The sequence below is a fragment of the Vigna unguiculata genome, chromosome 2 (assembly GCF_037176805.1).
Source record: "Vigna unguiculata cultivar grain cowpea cultivar isolate G323 ecotype 2 chromosome 2, ASM3717680v1, whole genome shotgun sequence".
Classification (NCBI taxonomy): Eukaryota; Viridiplantae; Streptophyta; class Magnoliopsida; order Fabales; family Fabaceae; genus Vigna; species Vigna unguiculata.
In genome coordinates this window covers 31,608,114-31,635,631 of record NC_140793.1, presented here as the reverse complement: position 1 = coordinate 31,635,631, position 27,518 = coordinate 31,608,114, and the positions used below count along the sequence as shown (strand labels likewise).

Genomic DNA, 27,518 nt, shown 5'->3' with positions numbered 1-27,518 from the left:
GACGGAACTGATCGATGCATCCAAATAGTAGAGCTTTGAAAGCAAGATACCTACTTCCTTGTTGCTTGCTAGTTTCTTTGAAACTCAACTTGCTATGTTCATGAAGTTTGATTGAAGCTTCAGACTTTAAAATTAGAATGCTTATTAAAATTAAATATATAAAATGATGGACAGTTTTTTATGGTTCGAGATTCAAACACTCGCATGGTTTCTATAGGTTCGTTCATGCATTCGTAATCAAATATTCAGCTATTTCACACATGTTTGAGACTTCCCAGCTGCTACATGTACCCAGTAAAGTTTAGTCATATATCATGGCTGATGTGATGCTCTGCCTATAGTTTTTGCCAAAAATAGTTGTGATATCGAAGTCACAATATGGCTTCATCAAAATAGTCACTTTATCTTGAACGTTTCGTAACGTGTTGAATTATAATATGATGTTGGAATATCAGTTGATAAAATTTTATATAACTGTTTACTCATCCGCTTTTATTCTAAATTTACATGTATTTAAAAGTATTTATAATATTCAGTAAAACATGAAAGCAGTAGCATATATGGTGCTTCGTTTGTTTTATAACTTAACAAAAAAAAAAAAAAAAAACTATTATTCTTAACGGTTCCTAAGACCCTTTTGTAAGAAGGAAAGTAATGTACATTTTCTTCGATTCAATGAATACGGTGACAAAACAAGGTATGTGCCAGGGAAAGCTCTAGTCCATGAAATGCTTGAACTCCATGCACTTGTTAACTAAAAAATATACAAGAATTAAGAAAAAGGGCTATTCATCAAAAGAATATAAGTTGGTGGAAAAACATAAACAGCTAGCAAACGAACCAAGTTGGTGGAAAACGCTCGACCATTCAACTGCATTTTCCAAGCAATAAAAAAAAATAGGTTGATGGCAGGTTAATTATATAATAATTTATGACTAATATGAAAAATTTAATTCACTTATGAATAAAAAAACATTACATACCACTATAATTTGAGAACTTGATGTTATATTGTCAGAACTACCTTGAAACATGTAATTATTTATCTCTTAATTATAAGCCTAAATAAATAAATTGTTTTCCGTTTGGTAGCTGAAGCATAAAGCTACATATGACTTGTCTCCAAAAAGATGTTTTCTCGAACAGCCTGATATACTTCAGAAAGAAAGAGACCAGACGATGGAGAAAAAAATGATGAATAAAACGATGGAAAAAGATAAATAAAGGTCTAACATTGACGTGACAAAAAAATACTTTGGTTGTTACTCCCATGGTCAAAATCTGGATTAGTTCAAATCAAATATAAGGTATTTTGATTATTCAAAACATAGTGGTATTGTTATGTCGTGACCTTCAAAACTCATCCACCGCTTTTAAAGCTTCTCAAACAGCCTCGTGGGTTCAATAGGTTCTTACAGAAGAAACTGAGTTAAACTATTATACGAAGCAGAAGATAAACTGATATAGTCCATGGTCGTTACATTTCTTTTCTTTAAAGTTGCTACATCTTAAAATAGTGAGATTTAACCATAATGGAATCGCAGCAATAACTAAAATAAGTGGCAAAGGAACTTTCTTCCACTAGGGTGACACAAGGAATTAATTTCTAGCATTAAAATTCACCCTTTGGCTTTAAGCCATTACTTCTCCTTAACGATAAAGCCTGTAGGCAGAGTATATTGAGGTAGATTACTGGGTTGGATTTCATCTACCTATCATTTTCGGTTCAAATTTTGAAAACGTGTAGTATAAAATTATATCATCTCTATATACTGAAGCCAAGGCCTTTACAATTTCTGTCATATTTGGTTTACAAGTTTTTACTCACAGCTCATAGAAACTTAAAAGTACTACCTAATCAGACTATGGTGTTGATAATTCTTAATGCAACAAACTGATAGCCCATATCTTACCTTCTCCCCGTTCATAAATACCCCAGCACATGCAACACTTCCTGCATCTCAACAAGCCAAGATATCGAACAGAACTTGGACACAAAAGACGAAATGGCGAGCTTGGGGTGTTCTATGTCTGTCTTAACCTTTTTCTTCTTTGTATTTGTTGGCTTAATGTCTTCTTCATCTGAAGCTTCCGTAAAGAAATACCAGTTTGATGTGAGTTAAGTTATATTGATATCATAATCAACATGATGCAAGGTTCGCTTAATAGCATTTTGTGTTTTCTACAGATTCAAGTGGCGAATGTGAGTAGATTATGTCATGCAAAGCCCATTGTAACGGTAAATGGGAGGTTCCCAGGGCCAACTATATATGTCAATGAAGGAGATAGAGTGCTGATCAATGTTACCAATCATGCACAATACAACATGTCGATTCACTGGTAAGACAATTGTGCTATATAAGAAACATAAGTGAAGCTTTTGATACAATACAAGCATGTTTATGTGTATACGTTAATTTCTTATTTCTCTCACAAGTCACAACCTTATTGCTTATTGTAGGCATGGACTTAAACAATATCGTAATGGTTGGGCGGATGGACCAGCTTATATCACACAGTGCCCAATTCAGTCAGGAAGAAGCTATACTTACGATTTCAATGTTACTGGTCAAAGAGGAACACTATGGTGGCATGCACACATTCTATGGCTGAGGGCTACTGTGTATGGTGCAATAGTGATTATGCCTGCACCTGGAACACCATTTCCTTTCCCACAGCCAGACAGAGAGTTTGAAATTCTCCTGGGTCAGTTTGAATGTCATTATATCTTAATATTGGAAGAGTAACAGGGTAAGAAATTTGCTGTAACTAACTGGGTCTGCATGCAATAGGTGAATGGTGGAACAATGACGTGGAAGAGATTGAAAATCAAGGGAACCGAATGGGGTTGCCACCAAATATGTCAGATGCACATACGATCAATGGGAAGCCAGGACCACTATTCCCGTGTTCTGAGAAGCGTAAGAAAATATTTAGCTACTTGGTTGAGGTTTGGAGAGAGTGAAAAACTTTGTACTAACTGCAGTTTGTTTCAATTTTTTAGACACATTTGCAATGGAAGTAGAACAAGGGAAGACTTATCTTTTGAGAATCATCAATGCTGCCCTCAATGACGAGCTTTTCTTTGCCATTGCTGGTCACACTTTGACGGTGGTGGAGGTTGACGCTGTTTATACCAAACCCTTCTCCACTCAAGCTATACTAATTGCACCTGGTCAAACCACAAACGTTCTTGTCCAAGCCAACCAAGTTGCAGGTAGATATTTCATGGCCACCAAGGCCTTTATGGATGCTCCAATTCCAGTTGACAACAAAACTGCCACAGCTATACTCCAATACAAAGGCATCCCAAACACTGTCCTCCCCATCCTTCCACAATTGCCAGTTAGCAATGACACAAGTTTTGCTTTGAGTTATAACAAGAAACTAAGGAGCCTGAACTCTGCTCAGTATCCTGCTAATGTTCCTCTCAAAGTTGATAGAAATCTTTTCTACACTATCGGTTTAGGCCAGAATTCTTGTCCCACATGCCTCAATGGGACTCGGATTCTTGCTTCATTAAACAATGTATCTTTTGTGATGCCCAAAACTGCGCTTCTCCAAGCTCACTACTTCAATATCAAGGGGGTTTTCAGAACTGATTTCCCTGACCACCCTCCAACCCCTTTCAACTATACTGGTGCGCCACTAACCGCCAATCTTGCCACTTTAACTGGCACAAGAGTTAGTAAGATTGCTTTCAATTCCACGGTGGAGCTAGTTTTGCAGGACACCAATCTTCTCAGTGTTGAGTCACATCCATTCCATCTTCACGGGTATAACTTCTTTGTTGTTGGAACTGGGGTTGGTAACTTTGATCCTGCCAAAGACCCTGCCAAGTACAACTTGGTAGATCCTATTGAGAGGAACACAGTTGGGGTTCCTACGGGCGGTTGGACTGCAATTCGTTTTCGGGCAGATAATCCAGGTATGTCTGTCTCGTGAAGTAGTCCTAAACTTCTGTAACGTTCAAGTGTTGAACAATCTAAGCATTTCTGATGTTGTCTGATATTTAACAGGTATATTATGTACGATTGATGTTATGTTCTTCTGTACTGTAGGTGTTTGGTTCATGCATTGTCATTTGGAGCTGCACACTGGTTGGGGGTTGAAAACGGCTTTTGTTGTGGAAAATGGACCAGGACAAGATCAATCTGTTCGGCCTCCACCGAAGGATCTACCAACATGCTAACCATCCACGAAGATATACCCAAAGTTAAATTCAATAAAAAACTTTTAAATATTTTTACTTTATTGTGTCTTTCTGCTCAACCTTGCTGTGAAAAATGCAGAAGGTTTTTAACTGTGTGCTATAAAAAGAGCAGGAACAATAGTGAGGAGTGATTTTTAGGAATTCTTTCAATTAAATTTCAAAAAAAGAATAAATGTGTACTCTTTCGTTATTCAATGAGTATTGCTTCTTCATTTCTCGCATCTCTTAGAAGTTAAAATTTCCTTCGGCTATTTGTACCAAAACTGTCTGCAACAATTGACCTCACGATCTAGACCTCTGAAAAACAAAGACCCCTATTAAATTAATCTCGTCATAATCTTCCTGTCCTCACCTTTATACATGATTTAATGCACTTCATACAGATAAACTACCGTCAAGAAAATTATGCCAGTCTCGCGTGTTTCCATGAAACTGCACAATGAAGTTTAAGCTTACAGGACATAAAACAACTCCAAAAGAAAAAAAAAGTACATTTGACATTGGAGCAACAGAGTGCTTAGATTTATTTATAGACTATACACTCATCAGTCCATCTTTAAGTTGCAGCATAGAAGACTATTCGCTGTTTTTCCTTTTTCCCCGAATTAAATTTTCTGGGCCTGGGACTAACATCAAGGTATATGCTGAAGCCAAATCAGCCAGCAACTAAAATCAGATTATGATCAAACCCCGCCACGGCCTGTAAAATTTGAAAACCCTCCAAAGAATCAAGGCAAAATGGCTCCACTTGGTCAGCTGAACTAGGTAATCCAAGTCTGCCACTTTTACCAGAGCCCCATAACCACAATTCCCCTTTGGACGTTAGAGCAAGGGAATGTGCACGCCCAGCTGAAACCGAGACAGGGTTTTCACCATTCAATGCATCAATGAAAGAGGGTACTTTGCCATCGCCGAGCCTCCCAAGCTGAGAACTAAGGTTCCATCCCCACGAAGCAATGTTTGTAGTCCCCACACCACCATCTGATTCACCTAGCTGACATATTGCCAATGAATGTCCTAGCCCTGCTGCAATAAAAATGGGAGTGAAGCTCATGTCAACGGGCAAAATTCCCAAATCTGCTTCAGCTCGACCCAACTGGCCATACACGTTGCTCCCACAGCTCAAGAGCACACCATCACCTGATATAACACAATTAAAACTCAAGGACAAAGCACATGTATCTTATAAATTGTTACGAGAATTGAATGATGTGTGCATGGAGTGTTGTGTGTTACATACGGCAAAGAACAAGAGAATGATCAAGGCCACACGCAATGTCGACAACATGAACAGCGCGTAATTCTTCTACCAAGCGGGGCTCCCACACTATTGGCATGTTATTCTCCTGTTCCATTCCTTGCAAGACTCTGTTTTTAGCATCTTCGAGATCAGAACTAGAGAGTTGTGAGTTATTCTGAAACGTGGATTCCAACGGAGATGTCTCAAGGCGATTACCCATTTTGCCTATCCTACCGTCCGCAGAATAACCCCATCCAAACAACTTTCCATCCGCAGTACGAGCGAGAGCATGCCCCCATCCAAACGAGACCTGTGCAGAATCAACCAAAGAAACAATTGAAGAGACAAGTTAAGCTGGTTACGAACTGAATCAGGGAATGAAGTGGAAAAATAATACCTTTGAGACGTTTTCTCCAGAAAGTGCTTCAACTTTGGTAGGCACAAGAGCCTCGGTGATATTTTCACCAAGCCCAAGTTGACCGCGTTTGGACTTCCCCCACACCCACACCGAACCGTCATCACCAACGGCGGCGGAAACAACACCCGAAGCAAAAGCAGCACACACCTTCACGCTCTCTAACCCCTTCACTCTCTCTGCCTCATGCCATGATTCTCTACGCAAATACCACAAAAAAACTGCTTCTCAAAATGACCAACAACATTGAACTCACTTTACTCTAATTTACTTTACTTACCTGGAGGATGGGCCGCGGCCGAGTTGGGCCTCGTTGTTTCGGCCCCAGGCCCAGAGTTGGCCATGGGAAGTGAGGGCAAGGGAGTGGTAGTGTCCGGCGTGGACGCTGACGATGTCGGAAGGAAGAGTAGCAACAGGGGTGGGTTCATGTGCGTGGAGTCCCAGACCCACCGGAGATCCAACGGCTCCTTGGCTACCATCACCCAAACACATCACCGTGCTCATCCATTTCAACTGGACCCCACTAACCGCTTTCGCTTTCACCTTCCCCAACAATTCCAGTGATCGCCACATTTCTTTCTCTTCGCATTTCTTGTCCCAAACACAACTCCACTGGATTTTCCTATTCCTTCCTGGGCTCAATATGTTCGGCCCACCATTGGGTTTGGGCCGGTTCGGGCTATAAATCAATATTCGTGAACTAAAATGAAAGTAGAATAATAATATTTGTGAGAGTGAGCGAGAGTGAAAGCTGGAAAACAAATGGCGATGGTTTCCATGGCATTGAGCGTCAACAATCCCACCTTCCCCAACCGTTGCCAAATTAACAGGTTAATCTAAATTTAAATTTCTATGCTAATGTAGAAATTCTTCGGTGGTTTCAAATTGATAAACTTTGCATCTGGTAACAGGCGTGGTGGAATGGCGTTTGCAAGCTTGAGCAATAAAGCAAGTGCATCTTTGGGTGTGCGAGTGACAGAAGGAGAGGGGAATTTACCCAAGCTTGTGCTCTCTTCACCGGCTGGTAGGTGCGTAGTTTTCTACAACCGATTTTCGCTTCTCGCTCGGCGTTTTCACAAGCTTTAATGCAGCGTTGAGTCAATCTGTGGTGTGTGTGCAGTGAGGCTGAGATATATCTCTACGGAGGGTGCATTACCTCTTGGAAAGTTCCCAGTGGCAAGGACCTCCTCTTTGTTCGCCCTGACGCTGTTTTCAACGGGAACAAACCAATAAGGTTAGGTTCTTCTCCTACAAGTTCATTTCTTCTTTACTTCATGTGCTCAATTACTCTCTTAAGAATCTCTCCAGAGATTGTGCCAATCATATAGTTTGAAGTTCTTTGCTGTTCTAATTTACACTCATTTTGGATCCCAGCACTGATGAATTTTATATTTGGGCAGTGGAGGCGTTCCACATTGTTTTCCACAGTTTGGTCCCGGTCCAATTCAGCAGGTATGCGTACTTAATTAGTCAATTAGTCAATACCATCCATTTTCTGCAGTTCATATATTTTTTTATGTTATATCTGCTACATTGAAATACTAAAAGGCTGGGAAGGTAATCTACCTCTCGATCCTGGGTTATAGGTCACAGTGTGAATCGTTGACTGCTATGTTACTCTGTTCATTTTTTCTTCTTTTAGCTAATAGAACTTGCTTCCCCTTAGTAAATTTTCAATTCATGAGTGGTTTATGATTGTAATGTTCTTCTTTTCCATTGTATACCAATGCTTTCATTTAAAACATTTGCTTCGTTGAGTACTCAACAGCATGGGTTTGCACGGAATATGGATTGGACTCTTGTTGATTCTGAGAACGCAGAAGGAAGTCCTGTTGTAACTCTGGAACTGAAGGATGCTCCTTACAGTCGTGCTATGTGGGATTTCAGCTTCCATGCTTTATTCAAGGTTAAGCGCTTTTTTTTTTTTCAACCACAATTCATCTTTGCAATACTACGTATTATGTTCTCCAAAATGAGGTTTTCACTTTAGAGGATAAACTGTAGAGTTGAGATTGTAACTTCATAGTTTATTATGCATATACATGTGTTTTACTGCAATTCCAACTGTTGTTTTTTCAGTGAACAAGTATAGAAGAGCCATTAAAATAGTACTACGCTACTTGCGCTAATGTTTGTCATGTTCTGCTACCTAATGATGATGCAATTGTTTGCTTCCTTTTGTGCAGGTCACACTAAATGCTAAAAGTCTTTCAACCGAACTAACAGTTAAAAATACAGACAGTAAAGCATTCTCATTTAGTACCGCCTTGCATACATATTTTCGAGTAAGTGATAGTGGTTGGAATTTTGAATAATCACACCATGGAATAACCTAAATAGTGTTTTTCTGTTCTTTGACATTTGGTATTGGGTTTACTGAAGATCTGAACTGAAACTAAACATCCAATCCGTTAACAAACATTTACCTTTTAGTGTTATTTAAATCATTTTGATCTAATCTAATGCACACTTTTTTAACTCGACTCCATTGCTTACACTTGCTGCTTGAACTTGTAGAAGTAATCATTTTGTGTTGTCTTGCAGGCTTCTGCTAGCGATGCAGCAGTAAAGGGGTTGAAAGGTTGCAAAACTTTGAACAAAGATCCAGATCCTAAAAATCCGGTGGAGGGTAGGGAAGAGAGGTATGTATCATACTTTTATCAGGGGATTCTTAAATAGATAAAATAAAACAATAATTAATTGTGATGGATAAAGAAAATGGCAGTTACTGAAGTTTGCTTTCTTTTAGTCCAAGGGTTAGATAACAAACTATGCTAAGTAACTTTTAAGCATTTCCATTGAACTTTACCATGCTATACATATGTTGACATGCATTTTCTTGTTGTGCGTACGCTTTGTTCTTTATATGTCAACTATTACTCAAAATCCACCTTTATTGATTTTGCCTAAATTTAAACTAGAAGTCCGAAACATTGCATTCATTTGGTGGCCAACATATGCCCCGTGCATTTGAGTTTTTATTTTTTTCTCATTCTTCGTTTTTATCTATTGCACAGGTATATTTTGAGTCAATCTAATTCGTGTAAACCAAAATTTCATTGAATAATGTGGAATTTTTATAATGCAGGGATGTGGTTACTTTCCCTGGATTTGTAGATTGTGTTTACCTCGATGCTTCCAGTGAGTTGCAACTTGACAATGGTTTGGGTGATCTAATATCTATCAAGAACACAAAGTATGAAATTTTAAACTTCCATTAATTATTTGGTTTGCCCAATTCACTTGCTTTACTTCTTTTGCCTCGTACACATGCAGTTGGTCAGATGCTGTGCTGTGGAATCCTTATCTTCAAATGGAGGCATGTTATAAAGATTTTGTTTGTGTCGAAAATGCTAAGGTAATGACTTTACAAAACATTTTACAAAATATTAAAGATTTTCTCTGCTTGGTGGAGCATGTTTTCATGATAACAATTTTGACATGATGGCTATTGAATTTAAGTAGACACTTGTGGCTTTTTGACATCCTCCTGAGCATCCTGTAGTAACACAGTATTCTAATTGCTGAAATAGTATTAAAGCCTTCTCTATTGATTCTTCTGAAACTGATATTTACTACTACTAATTGCTTCAGATTGGAAGTGTCCAACTAGAGCCAGAACAGACTTGGACAGCTGTGCAGCACCTTACCGCAGCTTGAATTGTAAATGTACTTCTACATCATCGATTTTTTTTTTTTTTTTAATTTGATAGGCCAAAAGTATGTATCTGCTGTATAAATAATTTTCTATGGCACTAATAGTAAGCATAATGTATAAGAGGTAAACCCTGTCTAAACCTCATTACATGCATAACATTATTATTATTGTAACAACAAAAAGGAAATAATAATTTTCTCTTCCTTCTATAGACGTGGGAAAACTATATTTTTCTCATTTTCATTCATCTCAACAGGCGTTGAAAACCATTTTCCATTTCATTCTCCTTTCAATCTTTTCATCAACAGTTAACATTTATTTGCAAGATGATTAGGCATGTCATATATCTCTTGGATACGTGGGTGGGATCCATCCCCAGCAAAGAACTCGTGGACAACCCCATTCAGGGTGATGCTACTGCATCCTGGATGATTTAGCAGTCCCCTATGTTTGATCTGGCTTCTCACTCTGACTGCTTGGTTCCATTCTCCGGCGGCAGCATATATGCTTGCCAAATGAATATACCGACCACTATGATCAGGGTCCAACTTGATCAGAATTTCGCCAATCTCTTTACCAAGCTCAAAATGTTTGTGCTGTTGGCAAGCACTGAGCAGTGCTCCCCATAATGCAGCAGTTGGCTTTATGGGCATGGACTCTATGAACTTCCTTGCTTCTTTCAACAACCCTGCACGACCCAAAAGATCCACCATGCATCCATAATGCTCGGCAGTCGGTTTAATATTGTAAACAGAACTCATGCTCTCAAACAGGGACTTTCCTTCTTTAGTTAGTCCTGCATGACTACATGCAGTCAGAATTGCGGTAAAAGTGATCGAGTTTGGCTTAGTTCCTTCTAACTGCATTTGGGTAAACCAATCTAGAGCTTCTCTACCCTTTCCATGGATTGCAAAGCCACCGATTATTGCCGTCCAAGCACAGACACATTTCTTATCCAACTTACTGAACACTAGCAGGGCTTTTTCCATTTCACCACATTTAACATACATATCTACAAGAACACAACCCAAAATTTGATCTATTTTTATTTCATTCTTTTCAATATAGGTGTGAATCCACTCGCCTTGCTCCAATGCACCTAGGCCTGCACATGCTGAAAGGGAGCAACTGAGAGTTATATTATCAGGTTTGATGCCGGCAGCCAGCATTTGCTGAAGAAGTGACAAAGCTTCTTTGTGCATGCTCGCCCTAACAAACCCAACAATCATGGTTGTCCAAGAGATGACATTTTTCGCAGGCATCGCATTAAAAATCTTGTAGGCCATATCTACGTTTCCAAATTTTACGTACCCATCAATCATTGTGTTCCAAGAAACAATATCCGGTGAGGGAAGCTGATTGAATAGAACGTGTGCAGAATGGATGTTGCCCGAAATTGCATACACACGAAGGAGAGAGTTTGCGGCATAAACCTCCGAACCAAAACCCCTTTTGATAATGTGAGCGTGGATTTGCATGATTTCTTCATAGGCTGAAAGGGCAGAACATGCTTTCAGAAGGAAAGGGAAAGTGTAAGAATTGTGAGGTACCGAATGGTGAAGCATTTGATGGTACAAAAGAAGCGCTGCTTCTGGGTCATTACTATTTGAGTATGCTCTGATCATGGCGTTCCATATGACAGTATTAGGTAAACTTATTCTGTCAAAAACCATACGAGTGTAGACTAAGTCACCCAACTCTATTCTGGCATACGAAGCCAAGAGCTTGTTTACTGTTAAATGATTCTTGATGGTGCCTTTTTTCAACAATTGGCCATGAATCTGCATTAGTTCTTTTATATTTGAACATCTCTCCAATAAGACCTGGGTGTGCTCCACGTTTGGTGAAAGGAGCAGCATAGCACCGTCGAAGTGCAAAGAAGTCGAATTATCCTCCGAAGAGAAGTTGAAGTAATTTAGAGAAAAAAGAAGTGGACATTGCGAGTAATTTGGAGAAAAAAGTAGTGGACAGACATTGCGCAAAATGAGTGGCTATAATTTATTCTCACTAGTTTGGGATAAGATATTTAAGTGAATGTATAATATCCTGTTTTAGATAGAAAGAAATAAAATGGCCTTTCTTTGGCTTTTTCCACCTACGTAGTGTGGTTTCAATATTGACCAGTTTTTACTAGACAGGTTTTGAAAATTACGAATGGATCTAGCTATTTGGCGATGCTATTTTTATTTTTAGGCCTCTTACTTTAAGGTAGGTATACTGAGAGGAGAATCACTGAAACACAAATGAAGAACAAACTAACTTCGCTAATGTTTAACCAAAGACAAAAAAAAAAGTAACTCGAATATTACCAATCAATTCTATTCGGTAAAATTTTGTTCTCATGAACAAGTTTGAATCAATCAACATAACTGTTCCCAACAACACAAGAACCACTGAACTGTAAAATGAAAGTAGCTTTACAGTCTCAAAACTCCAAACCACTCTCCTTGCCAATTGCTCTAGTCAAGAAGACAACATTGCAACGATGCATACGAGTAGTATAATCAGCCCCACAGCAAAAACCCAACACACCCACTTTCTGTTCTTCTTCTTCATCTGGCTGGCATAGTAGAGACTATTAGTTCCACCATGGATGAAGTTACCCGCATTAGCCACATTCTCCTCAATGTTATCCACGCTTTCTCCCTGTGTCTCAACCAGAACAGCCATATCAAGAAAAACCTGGTGAAGCTTATTCAAACTCCTCTGGATATCCATCACTGCCTCATGCCTAACTTGAGTGTCCAATTCTGCATCCGTTTTCCCAGCAAAAAACTCCACTTTCAGACTCCCAGAAACCATCTTCTCCATCACCTCTTCGGTGGGAACCTCACCCGTTGCTGTGTAGTACCTTCTCTTCAAATCTTCCTTGTGATCAGATAGAATTTGGTCTCTCAATGACTGAAAATCATTCATCATGACCCTAAGCTTGACCCTCAAACCATTTGTGACAGACATTCTGGTCCTGTAAATTGGGCTCCCCTCTTTGTAGTATTCTGACAAACCATGGTTGACTATGTTGGATTTGTCAAGAACCTCAAGCTTTGTCTTGATAATCCGTGCCTTGCGAAGCACGGCAACCATGTCAGACTCCATCCGGTCCCTTAGGCCACGAAGCACTTTGGCACTGTGGGTGCACTTTGCCTCTTCATTCAGTTGCTGAAGATCAAATAAGAGATTGGTGATCTCTTCCATTTCAACCTTGATTGCTTCAACTTCTTGAAAGAACTGAGAGAGGTTTGGGTCTTCCCTGGGGTTGAGTTTCCCTGCCTCAATGTCAAGATCGCCTTCACGATCCTTCTGTGCCTGTTTCTTAAGTTCCACATAACTTAGGAACGATTTTGTCATCAAATCATTCATCTTTGCAAAGTTTTGCAAAATCCCACCTGCAAAACCCACAAAACAAGATCCAAAGCAAAGAGAACTGATCAGGTATAAAGCAAGAAAACGGAACGTTAATGGTATTTCATGAGAAGAAAACGAAGCATACCCTTTTGGACAAATTCAAGAAATGAGTGAAATTTCTCAATGGACGCAAGATTTTGTCACGCTGCAAGTGACCTACATGAAAGAAAACACAGTTAACGAACCGAAGCAAGAGATGAGAACCAAAGCACAAAAGAAAAGGAAAGAATGGAACATCAAAATTGATTCTTTATTGTGCGACGCATAGAGAAACGTGGTTCGGGAGAGGTTTTACTTTACTTAAAAAGGAAAAGTATGATCAGAAAATCCACCCATGCAATTTTAGAGTGGCAAAAGAACTACTCGTGCAGTTTCAGAGTGATTAAAACTTTGAAAGATTGAACCCTGAGGAAACTAGTGTTGTTACCTTTTTCTTGAGTGCTAATGATCCCTCGTTAAACAAATTAGTGAGAAGAAGATGAAAATTGAAGATTTTTAATCAGTTTAGTGAAGAATGTGAGATATTTTCTCTCAACTAAAATTTGAATGCCAATAAAATAAAAAATAAAAAAAAAAACTAAAATTTGAATTTGAATTTTTTTTTTGTTCGGAAAAACATCCGTTGGATATGATGAAGGAAGAAAAACGGTAACTGTTGAACTTCAACCCTCCAACACCAAGTGAAACAAACACTGCATTAATCCTTGATTGGATATTAATTGCTTATAAAATGAAATTAAACTCTAGGAAATACGGTGGGTTAAGACGAAAGTATACATATTATTGCTAAAATATTTAAGAAACACATGAAAAGAAAATTAGGAATACAAGTGACAGGAAAGCAACATTGATATATTTTAAAAAAAAAAATAACACACTGAAATAATTATTTTAGTTCAAAATGTTATTATTTTCACGTATTATCATTTGTTGGTATTTGTTTTTTCTTAAAAAGTTTCAATGAAATGAACGAAACCTTAAAAAAGAAGAACATGAACTGAACTCATCAATAAAGCGGATCTCAATCCATATGATTAATTTATTAAACGGAAAATTGTGGATTTTATCTTTATAATGGTAATTCGTTATTACGTTAGTTTCTGAATTTATTAATAAAAACATGTGTTACGTTTATGTATATTTACTTTTTTATTATAAATAATGAATTTAATTTGAAAAATAATTAAATTTAAGTAATCAATCACTTAAAATGATAAAATGGTAAAAATACCCTTTTTAATTTAAAAAAATATTTAAATTAAATAAATGATCACTTAAACATAAAAATGATTAGATAATTATTTTAGTTTTAAAAAACGATTATAATATATAACTTAGTTAATTTTATGATTTTAAATAAAATTCAAATTTTCTTTTAATTTTCAGTCTGATAAGATATAATTTCAGAGACAAATTTGTCATTTATTCATTTGTTAAACTGTCAATATTTGAGTAAAAAGTTGAAACTTGAATGAAAAACAAAACATTAAAAAACATTACCTTAGACAAATTTTCTCAAAAACAGTGATTTTGACTAAAGGCGAATCATAATTAAGATTATTCCTCGGTTAGTTTGTTTTATTTTAGGAAAGAAAAAAAAAAAGAATCTAAATCAATTCAAATAGTTAGTATCCTTTATAATTTGAGTTACTCAAATTATTAACGAGTTGGTTTGGTTTAATTTTCATGGTTAAGTTTTTTATTTTTTTAAAAATGGAAGGAGTTCAAATTAATTGCTTTAAAGAACATCATTTTAGTCAAAACAATAATGTATTGTGCATATAAATGTGAGATTAAAATAAAATAGGATAAGAGAAAAGATCAATAAAAGTGCTTACTTACTCTCATGCGTAATTTCTATGGTTTAACATTAAAAAAAAAAAAAAAACTACATTCTAGAGCTCTTTGATAATATAGTTATCATGGTTGTTTATTTTAAAAAAAAAAAAACTTGTGTAGATCCATCGTAATATAGTAAAAAAAAATATCTCACTTGTTTTTATTTTATTTTATTGGTCTATGTAATAATATTTTCTATATTGTTCCGAATCCAAGGATTTAATTGTTTATATATCTTAAGCTTCATGTGTTTGTACATTTTAATATAATTATTTTCAAACTAACTAATGTTATCAGAATTAAAATTTGATATTTATTTTGGGGAAAGTTTTATTCTATTAATCAATTATAAATCTATCTTAATAATAGCTTTTAATATGTTATACTTTTTAGAATTTCAAAAGGCACTTTTAATATGTAGTATTTCTAAGTATTTCAAAAGATACCTAGTTTCATATTCTTTAATTTTTTTTTTTCAAAGAGTTTATTTACCAAGGCTTTCCATATATTTTAAAATGGCTAGAAAAGGTTATAGACTTTGCGCACATAAAATTTGTTTGTAAGATAAATACAACTCACTTTCGAATAAAAATAATTATATTTCTATTCACCTTAAAACTCCAAAAGAATCTTCACAAAACTAATTTTGAAAAGCCAAGAAAGTGCTCTTTAAATTGTTAGAATTAATTGACGAATTAATTCTATTAGTGACTCATTTGAAATATCATGATGGGCCCAATTGTGATTTAATAAAATATAAAGACTTATTGGTTATTATTATGGGAAGTGATAATAAAATAAAATAAAGATAAAGATAAAATAAAAACCAACTTGATGGATGTTGGTTTATAAAAGGAATAAGGGTTCTGTCTCTGGTCATAAGGTTCTTTTCACGGTAACCCATCAAGAACGTGTGAGAAGAGAAAGAAAGGCAAAGAGATAGATTGGGAAACGGTAGTTGAAGAGCACACAATATTATAAATTGAAGAACGCATATTCACATGATCTCTCATGGATCAAGGTTAGTGCTCTATTATGTTTTATCGAGTGAGAATTATAAATCTTAAAGATCCTTAATTAATTTTACATGTGGTATCAGAGCAAGATTGTAGGATTTATGATTCTCCTATTATGTGATGTATCTCGTTATAAAATTTTTCCGCTGCGTGTATATATATGGATCAAGTATAATGGCTTTTCATCATTGTTTTTTGATCTGCAAGCCGTGTGTTAAAAACCATGGCATGAATTGGTTTTGGTAAAATATGTTCACGTGCCTAATTGAATTAGAAAAGCCTTTTGTGCATCCCTGAATGAAATTCACGTAAGGCATGAACTTTTGTTTGGAATTAATGTATGGGTTGGATTGCATCGTATTGTGTGCATGCTTTACTATACATGTATAAGTTGGTTTTAATGTTGTTTGCAAACTACCGTGAACGTGTGAAAATTGGAAGTTTTCCAATTTTATAATGAGGGAACCGTGAGATTACGTGGTTTGTTAAAATTAAAATTTAATGTTTTTATTGGTTTATGTCACCAATAAATTAATATTAATTATTTTATTTATATAAATAATTAATAATTTTATTTTAATTTGCAATAATATTTATGTTTGTTATTGTTAAATTAAAATTAATGAGGATGCTATATAAAGTTTATAGCAATTAAATGTATGTATATTTATGTATTTGAAATTAAGTATGATAAATTTTGTTAGTTACCAAAGTGGTCAAAATTCTAAAGTTTATATGATTTCAAATTATTAATGTTTTTTATTTTAATTACCCATAGTATGGATGCTAAATTATGAATAATTAAATTTATGGGTTAATTAAAATTCATTAATTATAAGACATTTAAGGATCGCCCAAAGGTTGATTAATTATTCTCATAATTAATGAACATGATTGTAGATAATTTTGTATGCGTCACTAGTTTTATTTATATGCCCAAAGGTAGTAGGTGATTCTAGTTGATGCATATTTTAATTATCAATAATGTTATAATGTGATTAGCATCATTATGTTTATGTTTGTGTATTAGTGGATCTCCCAAAGGAGAACATTAGTATGCATAGAATGATTGTTTATATCTGAATCTGTTTTTACGTTTAGTTTTATGACTCAAAACATTAATGTTAGGCATGTGTTAATTGCAGTCTCTGTTCCGGTATCTTTATACTCGCATGCTTCGTCTGTTCCAGTCTTTAATGGGTTGAATTTTCCTGACTGGAGTGAGCAAGTCTAATTTCACTTAGGTGTGTTGGATCTTGATCTAGCTCTTCTAGTTGAAAAGCCGGCTACTATCACGGATACTAGTAGCAATGAAGAGAAAGCCCATTACAAAGTCTGGGTAAGATCAAACAGACTTAGCTTAATGTTTATGAGAATGAGCATAGCAAGTAATATAAAGTCAGCTCTTCCCAAAACTGATGACGCAAAAGAATTTATGAAATTTGTGGAAGAGCGCTCCCAAACTGCTGATAAGTCTCTCACTGGGACACTGATGAGTACGTTGACCACTATGAAGTTTGACGGTTCGCGTACTATGCATGAGCATGTGATCGAGATGACAAATATTACAGCAAGACTTAAGTCTTTAGGAATGACAATGGATGAAGGTTTTCTCGTGCAGTTCATTTTGAACTCATTACCGTCTGAGTATGGTCCGTTCCAGATGAACTACAACACCATGAAAGACAAGTGGAATGTGCATGAGTTGCACAGTATGCTAGTTCAGGAGGAGACCCGACTGAAGAACTTAGGAAGCCACTCTATTCAGTATGTGAAGAATCAAGGAGCTGTTGGAAAGAAAGTTGCTAAGAAACATGGAAAGGGTAAAGGACCACTAAAGATTGACGAGTCCTCAACCAAAATTCAGAAGAAAAATGACAAATGTCATTTCTGCGGGAAGTCTGGACATTTCCAGAAGGATTGCATAAAGCGTAAGGCTTGGTTCGAAAAGAAAGGTGAGCATAATGCTTACGTATGTTTTGAATCAAACTTAACTGAAGTTCCCCATAATACGTGGTGGATTGATTCTGGATGTACGACTCATGTTTCTAATGTGATGCAGGGATTTCTTACAACCCGAACCATAAACCCAAATGAGAAGTTTGTCTTCATGGGCAATAAAGAGAAAGTTCCAGTGGAAGCGGTCGGGACTTATCGTTTAATCCTCGACACTGGATATCACTTAGACCTTATGGATACTTTTTATGTACCTAGTATCACTAGGAATTTAATTTTTTTGTCTAAGCTTGATATTGCTGGATATTCTTTTAAGTTTGGGAATGATTGTTTCAGTTTGTTTAAGCGTACTTTTATGATTGGATCTGGTACACTTTATGATGGTTTATATAAATTGAATTTGGATAATTTATATGCTGAAACTCTTATGACTTTGCATCACAATGTTGGCACTAAACGTAGTTTAGTGGATGAACGATCTGCTTACTTGTGGCATAAACGTTTGGGACATATTTCCAAAGAAAGAATGCAAAGATTAGTAAAGAATGAAATCCTTCCGGATTTAGATTTTACTGATCTGAATGTGTGTGTGGATTGTATTAAAGGCAAACAAACTAAACACACAAAGAAATGAGCCATGAGAAGCACTCAGCTTCTTGAAATCATACACACCGATATATGTGGTCTGTTTGATGTAAATTCTTTCAATAAAGAGAAGTACTTCATCACCTTTATTGATGATTTTTCGCGTTATGGACATGTCTATCTACTGCATGAGAAATCTCAGTCAGTAAATGCCTTGGAAGTTTATATAAATGAAGTGGAAAGACAATTAGACAGAAAGGTGAAAATCGTAAGGTCTGATAGAGGTGGTGAGTATTATGGAAGATATGATGAAAGTGGACAACACCCTGGTCCGTTCGCTAAGTTCCTTGAGAAACGTGGTATTTGTGCTCAATACACAATGCCAAGCACACCACAACAAAATGGTGTATCAGAAAGGCGTAATCGAACCTTAATGGATATGGTTAGGAGTATGTTAAGTAATTCATGTTTACCTGTATCATTGTGGATGTATGCTTTAAAGACTGCCATGTATTTGTTGAACAGGGTTCCTAGTAAAGTTGTTCAAAAGACTCCTTTTGAGTTATGGACGAATAGGAAACCCAGTTTGAGACACCTGCATGTTTGGGGTTGTCAGGCAAAAGTAAGAATATACAATCCTCAAGAAAAGAAACTGGATGAAAGAACAATCAGTGAATTTTTCATTGGTTATCCAGAAAAATCAAAGGGGTATATGTTTTACTGTCCTACCCATAGTATAAGAATCGTTGAAACTGGAAATGCTCGGTTCATTGAAAATGGTGAAACCAGTGGGAGTGAAGCTTCACGAAATGTGGAGATTAAGGAAGTTAGAGTACAAGTTCCTATAACTAGTACTTCTTTATCAAGAGTTGTTGTTCCACATGTTGTAGAAACTCATAACAATCAAGAAGAACAACAAATTAATGATCTCGAGGTTAATAATGAACCGATAGTAAAACAACCACAAGAAATAGTATTAAGAAGATCTCACAGAGATAGAAAGTTTGCTATTTCGAATGATTATGTGGTTTATCTACAAGAGTCAGAAAATGACTTAAGCATTGATAATGATCCAATTTCTTTTTCAGAAGCCATTAATGGTGATAATTCTGATAAGTGGTTAGATGCCATGAAAGATGAGCTTAAATCAATGGCACATAATGACGTATGGGACCTTGTGGAATTGCCAGAAGGATGCAAGAGAGTTGGGTGTAAATGGGTCTTTAAGACTAAGCGTGACTCTCAAGGCAATATTGAACGATACAAGGCCCGTCTTGCTGCCAAAGGTTTTACTCAGAAAGATGGCATTGACTATAAGGAAACATTTTCGCCTGTTTCTAAGAAAGATTCTTTTAGAATTATCATGGCATTAGTAGCTCATTATGATCTTGAGTTGCATCAAATGGATGTTAAAACTGCTTTTCTGAATGGGGATTTAGAAGAGGATGTCTATATGGACCAACCGGTGGGGTTCGCTGAAGAAGGAAAGGAGCACATGGTGTGTAAACTTAAGAGATCGATATATGGACTTAAACAAGCTTCTCGGCAATGGTATCTTAAGTTCAATGATACTATTGTGTCCTTTGGATTTAAGGAAAACACCGTTGATCGGTGTATATATCTGAAGGTCAGTGGGAGTAAGTTTATATTTCTGATTCTGTATGTTGATGATATCTTGCTTGCGACTAATGATCTTGGTCTATTAAGTGAGACTAAGAGGTTTCTCTCTAATAACTTTGAAATGAAAGATATGGGTGAGGCATACTATGTGATAGGGATAGAAATATTCTGTGACAGATCACAAGGACGGTTAGGTTTGTCTCAGAATGCATATATTAATAAAGTTTTAGAGAGATTCAAAATGGATACATGTTCAACATCTCCTGTTCCAATACAGAAAGGAGACAAGTTTAGTCTCATGCAATGTCCAAAGAATGATTTGGAACGGAAACAGATGGAAAATATCCCTTATGCATCTGTTGTTGGGAGTTTGATGTATGCTCAAACCTGTACGAGACCAGATATTAGCTTTGCAGTTGGTATGCTTGGTAGATACCAAAGTAATCCAGGTATGGAGCATTGGAAAGCTGCAAAGAAAGTTTTAAGATACCTACAAGGAACAAAGAATCACATGCTTACTTATAGAAAATCTGATCACCTTGAGGTGATAGGTTATACAGATTCAGACTTTGCCGGCTGTGTGGATACAAGAAAGTCTACATTTGGTTATGTGTATCTTTTAGTCGGAGGAGCGATTTCATGGAAAAGTGCGAAGCAGTCTGTCATTGCTGCATCCACCATGGAAGCTGAATTTGTGGCATGCTTTGAGGCCACATTTCAGGCTAATTGGTTGCAGAACTTTATTTCAGGACTTGGAGTAGTCGACAGTATTTCCAAGCCGCTGAAAATTTATTGTGATAATTCCGCAGCAGTCTTCTTTTCTAAAAACGACGAGTATTCTAAAGGTGCTAAACATATGGAGTTGAAATACTTTGCCGTTAAAGAAGAAGTTCAGAAACGTAAAGTGTCAATAGAACATATTAGCACAGATCTTATGATTGCTGACCCTTTAACAAAAGGGTTACCGCCCAAATTGTATGCTGGTCATGTAAAGAATATGGGCATTATGTCTACTAGTGAATGTTAAATGTTAATGTTTTGAATGTTTATGTGACACTTTGAGCTCCCTAATGTATAAATTTCTGAAATCTGTGTTTTCTTCTTTATGTTTATGCATGCAAATTATGATGAAGAAAACAAATTATGTTATGTTATTGCTTTGTAAAATGACATTATGTTTGAACCCATTATGGACTTCTCGTTTTTTAAGGTCATATTAAGGAGAAAAGGATGATATAGTAGTACATGGAAGGGATCATGTCGATCAAATGATGTGTGACCGCCATGACTCTTATTATTTTTGTATCTTTAATTATGAATAATGATGGAACCAATTTATGCAAGGTCTTTTATTGCGCATTATGTTTATGTATTAAATCACATAATGTTATGACATCATATGAGTCAAGTGGGAGAATGTTAGAATTAATTGACGAATTAATTCTATTAGTGACTCATTTGAAATATTATGATGGGCCCAATTGTGATTTAATAAAATATAAAGACTTATTGGTTATTATTATGGGAAGTGATAATAAAATAAAATAAAGATAAAGATAAAATAAAAACCAACTTGATGGACGTTGGTTTATAAAAGGACAAGGGTTTTGTCTCTGGTGCATAAGGTTCTTTTCACGGTAACCCATCAAGAACGTGTGAGAAGAGAAAGAAAGGAAAGAGATAGATTGGGAAACGGTGGTTGAAGAGCACACAATATTATAAATTGAAGAACGCATATTCACAGGATCAAGATAATACTCTATCAAAGGAAAGAGATCTCTCATGGATCAAAGTTAATACTCTATTATGTTTTATCGAGTGAGAATTATAAATCTTAAAGATCCTTAATTATAAATCTTAAAGGCTAGTGCTCTATTAGTGCTCTTTAAATTTGATTTGATATTATCTTTTGGCCTATTTTTTGGCCATCTTTCTCTCTAAACTTCAAGAAAGTGTTCTTTGAATTTGATTTGATATTATCTTTTTTATTTAAATTTACTATATAATATATTCATGGTATCCAATGAATAACACTGGTCGCAGTAAAATAAAACATTTATTTTTATTAGAGAAAATATAAATATAAATACAACACATTTCTCTGAACAAAACAGTAGTGTTTTTGTTGCTGTCAGTTAAAGAAAAAAGATTCATAAAGACAATATTTTTTTCTGAAAGAATGCGACTTTCCGCCTTTTAAACTTAGAAAGAGTGCCATAACATGCAACAACATATCAGTTGCTGTAATAGACATCTTAAAAAAAAGAAAAAAAAAATTAAAGCATTTTCTTGTAACTACGTCTGTGATGTCGTGTTTTGTTGTTTAGCCTTTTCAGCCTCAATCTTACGTAGCATCGTTGAACTCAGCTTAATTTCACCTGATTCTCCAGAAAGCAAATCCACAACTTCGATCTGCATATGATCCAAGAAAATAATTCCTAATATGTCACAAAATATTTTGAAAACTAAAGATTTTTTTTCTTAATTATTTTTATATCAGAAATAATAACCAAACCACAAACAATAATTTGAGACCTTCAACAGTGAAAGGCCTCTTTCAGCTCTTTTTCTGTTTATTGCCAATCCTCCCGGTAATGTCTCTTTGCTGTAAAATAGCCAAATCCAGTTAGCAATCAAATAACTCCATCACACTCTTAAAAGCGAATGTGCATAAAGTTGTGTTCAATTGTTTTTACAGCAACGCAATCAGAATTGAAGAGAGAAATCACAAAATCATGACAACAATGGATCATGGGATAAGTTTTCTACCAAAGCAAGGCTTGAATTAACCATGATCATTGAGATCAGAAACCAGACACTAGGAATGAGATACTTGATTAGAACATGGAAGATACTTTTTATAAGCTTTCTATGGATATATAAACGAATACACACTACCTTAACCAGAAAATTAATATGGCCACACAGGAACCAGTCTTAATACTAACCTCACAATCACAACTTCCAAATTTTCATCTACAATGGAAGGACCGAAGGGATCTGTGATTGGTACAGCTTGCACTTCTAAATCTGGCTTGATAGACTGCATGTTAGTTCAAACGAATATTAATTAAGATTTATTAAGAAAATGCACTTTTCATATAAATTATGATAGAAGAAACACTAAGCTTTTGATGCAACACTAGTTTTACAGATGTAGAGATGAAGATTCGTATATCATTTTTGTCACATTCACACACACAGCCCACGAACTAACTATTCCAAAAGACATCAACTGTTAGATGAAGAAACGTGAAAACTTCTATATTATATTAGTTAAGACATACAACCAACAGTACAAAACCATGCAAACTCTTATATGAAACCTGAAAAAGATTTGTTACTGCGAAACAGATGTAAAGATGATCCATCCCCTCATGTTGTTTCTACATTAACATGCAAAATCAAAAGCTTAATGTATTCTGACCAACAATAATGTGTGTCAAATTCGTTTTTCCTTCTTTAAAGAACAAAACACAGGAAACTCAATTCATGAATAAATAATAAGGAAAACCGTAGTTGCTTGAACACATACTCGTACCTTTATGAAATTTTTGACATTATTTATCCTTTCTTCAACTGGCTGTATCAGTTCAGCAAACTGCAAAAGCAGAACATGAACAGACTCCTTTGTATGTAAAATCCACAAGCCACGTTAATCAAATAGCACAACACCATACGCTTAAAATTCTCAATGGTCAAAATCAAATAGCACAACACCTTAATTTAGCAAGCTCGTACCATGCTTTTTATAAAGATGAAACTTTGAACACTGTATTTCAAAGCAGAACCAGTCAAAATTGAAATTAATTTAAATAGAATTCGACAGAATTCAACAATTCAAGAAAAAAAAAAGGAGAAAGCCAAACAACTCTACTGGTACGCTTATAATCAAAGCAACGGACTACCGAATTGGTTAGACTGTAAAAGAAACTGCATTTTTCCGTTTCAGTTGAAAACCTAAAAGTGTGGATGCAGTATAATTACAGTGTCTAAATATAAATTAAATAAAAAAAAAAAGCAATTAAACGTGAAAAAATGTAAAAAGTAACCTGTTTCTTTGCCAGCATAGGACCGTCGCAAACTCCAATTACAATCCGGCCCTTTGCCACCTCGGCTGCAGCCTGCGTACAAGGTTCAAACTTTGACGATTTTTGCGTTAAATATAAGAAATGGTAATAAAAATTGAAAGAATAGAGGAAGAGAAAGAGACAGACGGTGAGGAAGAGACGGTGGCCGTCATGCAATCGGTCAAAGGTGCCACCGATGACGACGGCTTGGTAGGTGTTGGGCGGAGAGAGAGAAGGAAGCACCATGAGCATAGGGTCATGCTCATCTTGAACCTCCATTCAGTGCGCTCAAATTGCTTTCGCTCTAAGCTCGAGAAAGGAGTGGTATTGGGTAGGTGTCAGATGGGTATAACATTTATTACATCGTCATAGTTATTACTTTATAGATTAATGCCAATAATACATTTTTTAACATATTTTTTAATTAAACAATTCAGGTGTTTGTGGTCCGTTATTATAAAAAGTATATTTATACTTTTCGGTAGTTGCGCCTTTCTTGGTGTATCTAACAGTCTGAGGGGAAAGTTTTATGTTAATTTTTTAAACTGTAATCAATTCACAATGCCTCTTGTCTTTTAAATTGGTCTTGTTAAATTTTAGTTAATTTATACGAAATTCATTAATAATTTATTTATTTTCATAGTATAAAATTAATTATAATAATAATAATAATATGTTAACAAATGATAATATATATATATGGATATAATTAGTTAAATATGTTTTCATGTTTTAAATTTTAAAGTAAAATTATAACTCGTTTTTTATTTAATTTTAATACAATTTAATTTCAAATTTTAAACAATAAATAAATATAATCTTATTAATCAAACCGTTTAAAATTTGTTGATTTATATCATTTATTTTTAAAATTTGAAAAAAAAATATTAAAATTTGATATAGAAACCAATCTTGGTCGGAGTTAGAAACCACTATCATATAAATTTAAATAAACAATAAATACATAGAAAGAAAAGTTTATGATTTTTTCATTTATTTTATGATCAAAATAGAAGATAAGAATTAATAAATATGTTTTTTAATTATTCAAGAAAATAAAAGTTTGTACAAATACTACTTTATAAGAATTAGTATTTTGATTTTTTTTTAATCACCGTACTTTATTCATTTGTTGGAAATTTTGAAAATTTTCACCTAAATAATATATTGTTTTATTTTTTTTCTCCAAACAGTATCCTATAAACTTTATTTACGCAAATAGTATCTTTATCGTGTTAATTTGAAATGTATTTTCGATAAACTGAATTCTGATTACCTTTATAGATTAACATATTTGAATTTATTTCTTATTAGATATACCAAAAATAAGTTCAAAATTCGATTACTAACACAACAAGAATATACTACTTACGTAAATAAAACTTGCATCCATTAATATGGAACCATGATGAACTGTGAAAACTTTGAAAAGTTAAGAGAATAACTAAAGAAAAGAAGTAAATAAATGACATATGCAGACAAATAAAGAAATGTTCAAATTGGATTTGTTTTCTTACTTTACCTACCAAACATGGACCCAATCACACCAAAGTAGGAACATTTGATTTTGTCTTTCAAATTTGGCCGCATAGTAGTCTAGGTACATTACTATTTTAATTTGAATAATCGATAGTATTGTGTCTAGTTATTTTAAATTAATTTAATTATTCATATTTTATTAAATTTATATTTTTAGTATGTATATATTAATAATAAAATTTATTAATTTAATGTATATTATATTTTACAATGTATTTTAATTTCGTTTCTGTATTTGTTTACTCTTCATTTAGGATGTACTTAGCGAAATTAATGGATAAAGTAATTAAAAGTTAAAAACCTTGCTGAAACTGTTGAAAGTTTTGATAAGCTAATATTGAAAAATGTAATTGTTTAGCACAAGTAGCTATTTAACCGATTGAAAAATGAAAATAATAAAAGTGACATCTGATTATTTGATTATAACTTTAATTTTAAAATTTGTATATTTTGGGATAACTATAAACTTTAATATTTTTATTTGTTTCAAATTATGAAAAACACATATATTTTTAGTTTAATATAAATATATTTGAATAAAATTTATTTAAAAGACGTTATTTATTTTTCTCCTATTTTTATCAAATGAAATAACTGGCACAATAATTAAAATTAGTAGCAGAATATTAATTACCATAATAAACCGACTAAGTTGTTTGGCAAAAAAAGGATAACATAATAGAGATTAGACAGTGATTGAGAGGGCAATGATGAAGTGTTAGGCAGGGAATGTGACATATTAATGGCATGTTTGGTTTCTTAAAAATATAATTAGGTAAACAGTGAGTTGTAGAAAAATACACATCAAACAAAATAGTTTTCGTATAATTGTACTTTTAACATATTATTTTAAATAATAACATTTATTTCAACGTAATTTAAGAATAAAAAATAATAATTAGACTAATAATTTAAATGTTTGATCATCAAATTGTTCATGCTATAATTAACTAATTATCTTACCATAAAAATTTTTCCAGCTTGAAAAATGGTAGTATAAGAAAGGATACTCGTTAATTAGTTTGATAAAAAAATACCAATATGAAAATGTAAATCTAAGTGTTATATTAACTAAAAATAAAAAAATTAATAACTATACAAAAAATAAGGATCCCTAAATTTATTATTTTAAAGTTTTAGACTAAAAATATTTGAGAGTCACGAGTTCAATTCAAATTCGAACCTCTGTACGCATATCTAACAAATATCTTTCAAAATCAGAATAATCCAACAACTTTGTAAAATTCTGTTTCAAGTGCAGTTAACTCTACCTAAATTCAAACTCTAACTTTAATTATCTTTAAAAATTAAAACTTAACTAACTTTTCTTACATTAATTTTCTTGTGTTTTGTTTTTAATTCATGTATAAACTAATTTCAATTTATAAAGAGATAGTTTTCTTTTTTTTTTCTAGGTACTTTTCTTTGCTGTAAATTTTTATGAAAAAACTCATTTAAACAAATCCTGTCAATTGTATTTGAAAGAAGATATTAAAAATAATGACAAACATAGGCAAAAGATAGTGCGAGAAGAGAACAGCAAATATAAAAAACTAAAAAGCTAAACATAAAATAAAATTATGAATAAGTATCATGATAAATTAATTGATAATGCGAATCTACGTTATTATAATAACATTTGTTAAGGTGGTAATAAAGAGACATAAATTGTTAATAAAAAAATAAAATTAAAACTGTTTTGAAAAAGTAAATATTAAAATTGCATTAAAAACTAAAAACAACGTAAAAGAAACAACAAACTCAAAATATAGTAAACGGTAAAGAAAACACAAATTTACGTATAGGGAAAAATAGTTAAATCATCTGACAAATATATAAAAAGGCAATCGTTATAATTCTTTCGGTTGAAGTTTGTAATTAGATTTCAGCTTAAATTTTGTCATCGACATAATCTTTGTCTTAAAACTAATAACCAAATTACTAATCCTTTAAATTGACATT

The 27,518-nt window shown here is 34.2% G+C and overlaps 6 protein-coding genes across 7 annotated transcripts; 2 read left to right on the top strand and 4 right to left on the bottom strand.

Annotated features, from left to right (window-relative positions):
- The first annotated feature begins 1,832 nt into the window (after positions 1–1,832).
- Positions 1,833–4,430, top strand: LOC114171768 (laccase-11-like). Its single transcript, XM_028056632.2, has 6 exons — positions 1,833–2,114; positions 2,189–2,340; positions 2,462–2,706; positions 2,793–2,921; positions 3,005–3,928; positions 4,062–4,430. The coding sequence occupies exons 1-6, from the start codon at positions 2,007–2,009 to the stop codon at positions 4,190–4,192; spliced, it is 1,689 nt and encodes a 562-aa protein (XP_027912433.1). The 5' UTR covers positions 1,833–2,006; the 3' UTR covers positions 4,193–4,430.
- Positions 4,431–4,511: 81 nt separating this feature from the next.
- RUG2 (Regulator of chromosome condensation (RCC1) family protein) lies at positions 4,512–6,511 on the bottom strand. Its single transcript, XM_028056647.2, has 4 exons — positions 6,149–6,511; positions 5,851–6,067; positions 5,454–5,763; positions 4,512–5,353 (listed from the first exon to the last, which is right to left on the bottom strand). Exons 1-4 carry the CDS (start codon positions 6,439–6,441, stop codon positions 4,869–4,871), a joined length of 1,305 nt encoding a protein of 434 aa, XP_027912448.1. The 5' UTR covers positions 6,442–6,511; the 3' UTR covers positions 4,512–4,868.
- Positions 6,512–6,538: 27 nt separating this feature from the next.
- Positions 6,539–9,735, top strand: LOC114171804 (Galactose mutarotase-like superfamily protein). The gene is made up of 10 exons (XM_028056649.2): positions 6,539–6,698; positions 6,780–6,896; positions 6,989–7,102; positions 7,269–7,320; positions 7,637–7,774; positions 8,055–8,153; positions 8,413–8,510; positions 8,957–9,064; positions 9,145–9,226; positions 9,463–9,735. The coding sequence occupies exons 1-10, from the start codon at positions 6,631–6,633 to the stop codon at positions 9,526–9,528; spliced, it is 942 nt and encodes a 313-aa protein (XP_027912450.1). The 5' UTR covers positions 6,539–6,630; the 3' UTR covers positions 9,529–9,735.
- LOC114171778 (Tetratricopeptide repeat (TPR)-like superfamily protein) lies at positions 9,594–11,407 on the bottom strand. The gene has a single exon (XM_028056641.2). It carries the CDS (start codon positions 11,383–11,385, stop codon positions 9,835–9,837), a length of 1,551 nt encoding a protein of 516 aa, XP_027912442.1. The 5' UTR covers positions 11,386–11,407; the 3' UTR covers positions 9,594–9,834.
- A 413-nt stretch (positions 11,408–11,820) lies between these two features.
- Positions 11,821–13,260, bottom strand: SYP112 (syntaxin of plants 112). Of its 2 annotated transcripts, XM_028055773.2 has the most exons (3): positions 13,167–13,260; positions 13,017–13,087; positions 11,821–12,912 (listed from the first exon to the last, which is right to left on the bottom strand). In XM_028055773.2, the coding sequence occupies exon 3, from the start codon at positions 12,884–12,886 to the stop codon at positions 11,990–11,992; it is 897 nt and encodes a 298-aa protein (XP_027911574.1). In that variant the 5' UTR covers positions 12,887–12,912; positions 13,017–13,087; positions 13,167–13,260; the 3' UTR covers positions 11,821–11,989. The 2 variants fall into 2 exon arrangements, with proteins under 2 accessions (XP_027911574.1, XP_085526296.1); XM_085670170.1 differs by lacking the exon at positions 13,167–13,260 and having other exon boundaries at positions 13,017–13,148.
- An 8,730-nt stretch (positions 13,261–21,990) lies between these two features.
- On the bottom strand, positions 21,991–24,374 carry COAD (4-phosphopantetheine adenylyltransferase). The gene is made up of 6 exons (XM_028055779.2): positions 24,165–24,374; positions 24,000–24,071; positions 23,489–23,548; positions 22,896–22,990; positions 22,483–22,552; positions 21,991–22,359 (listed from the first exon to the last, which is right to left on the bottom strand). Exons 1-6 carry the CDS (start codon positions 24,294–24,296, stop codon positions 22,243–22,245), a joined length of 546 nt encoding a protein of 181 aa, XP_027911580.1. The 5' UTR covers positions 24,297–24,374; the 3' UTR covers positions 21,991–22,242.
- Between the last annotated feature and the right edge of the window lie 3,144 nt (positions 24,375–27,518).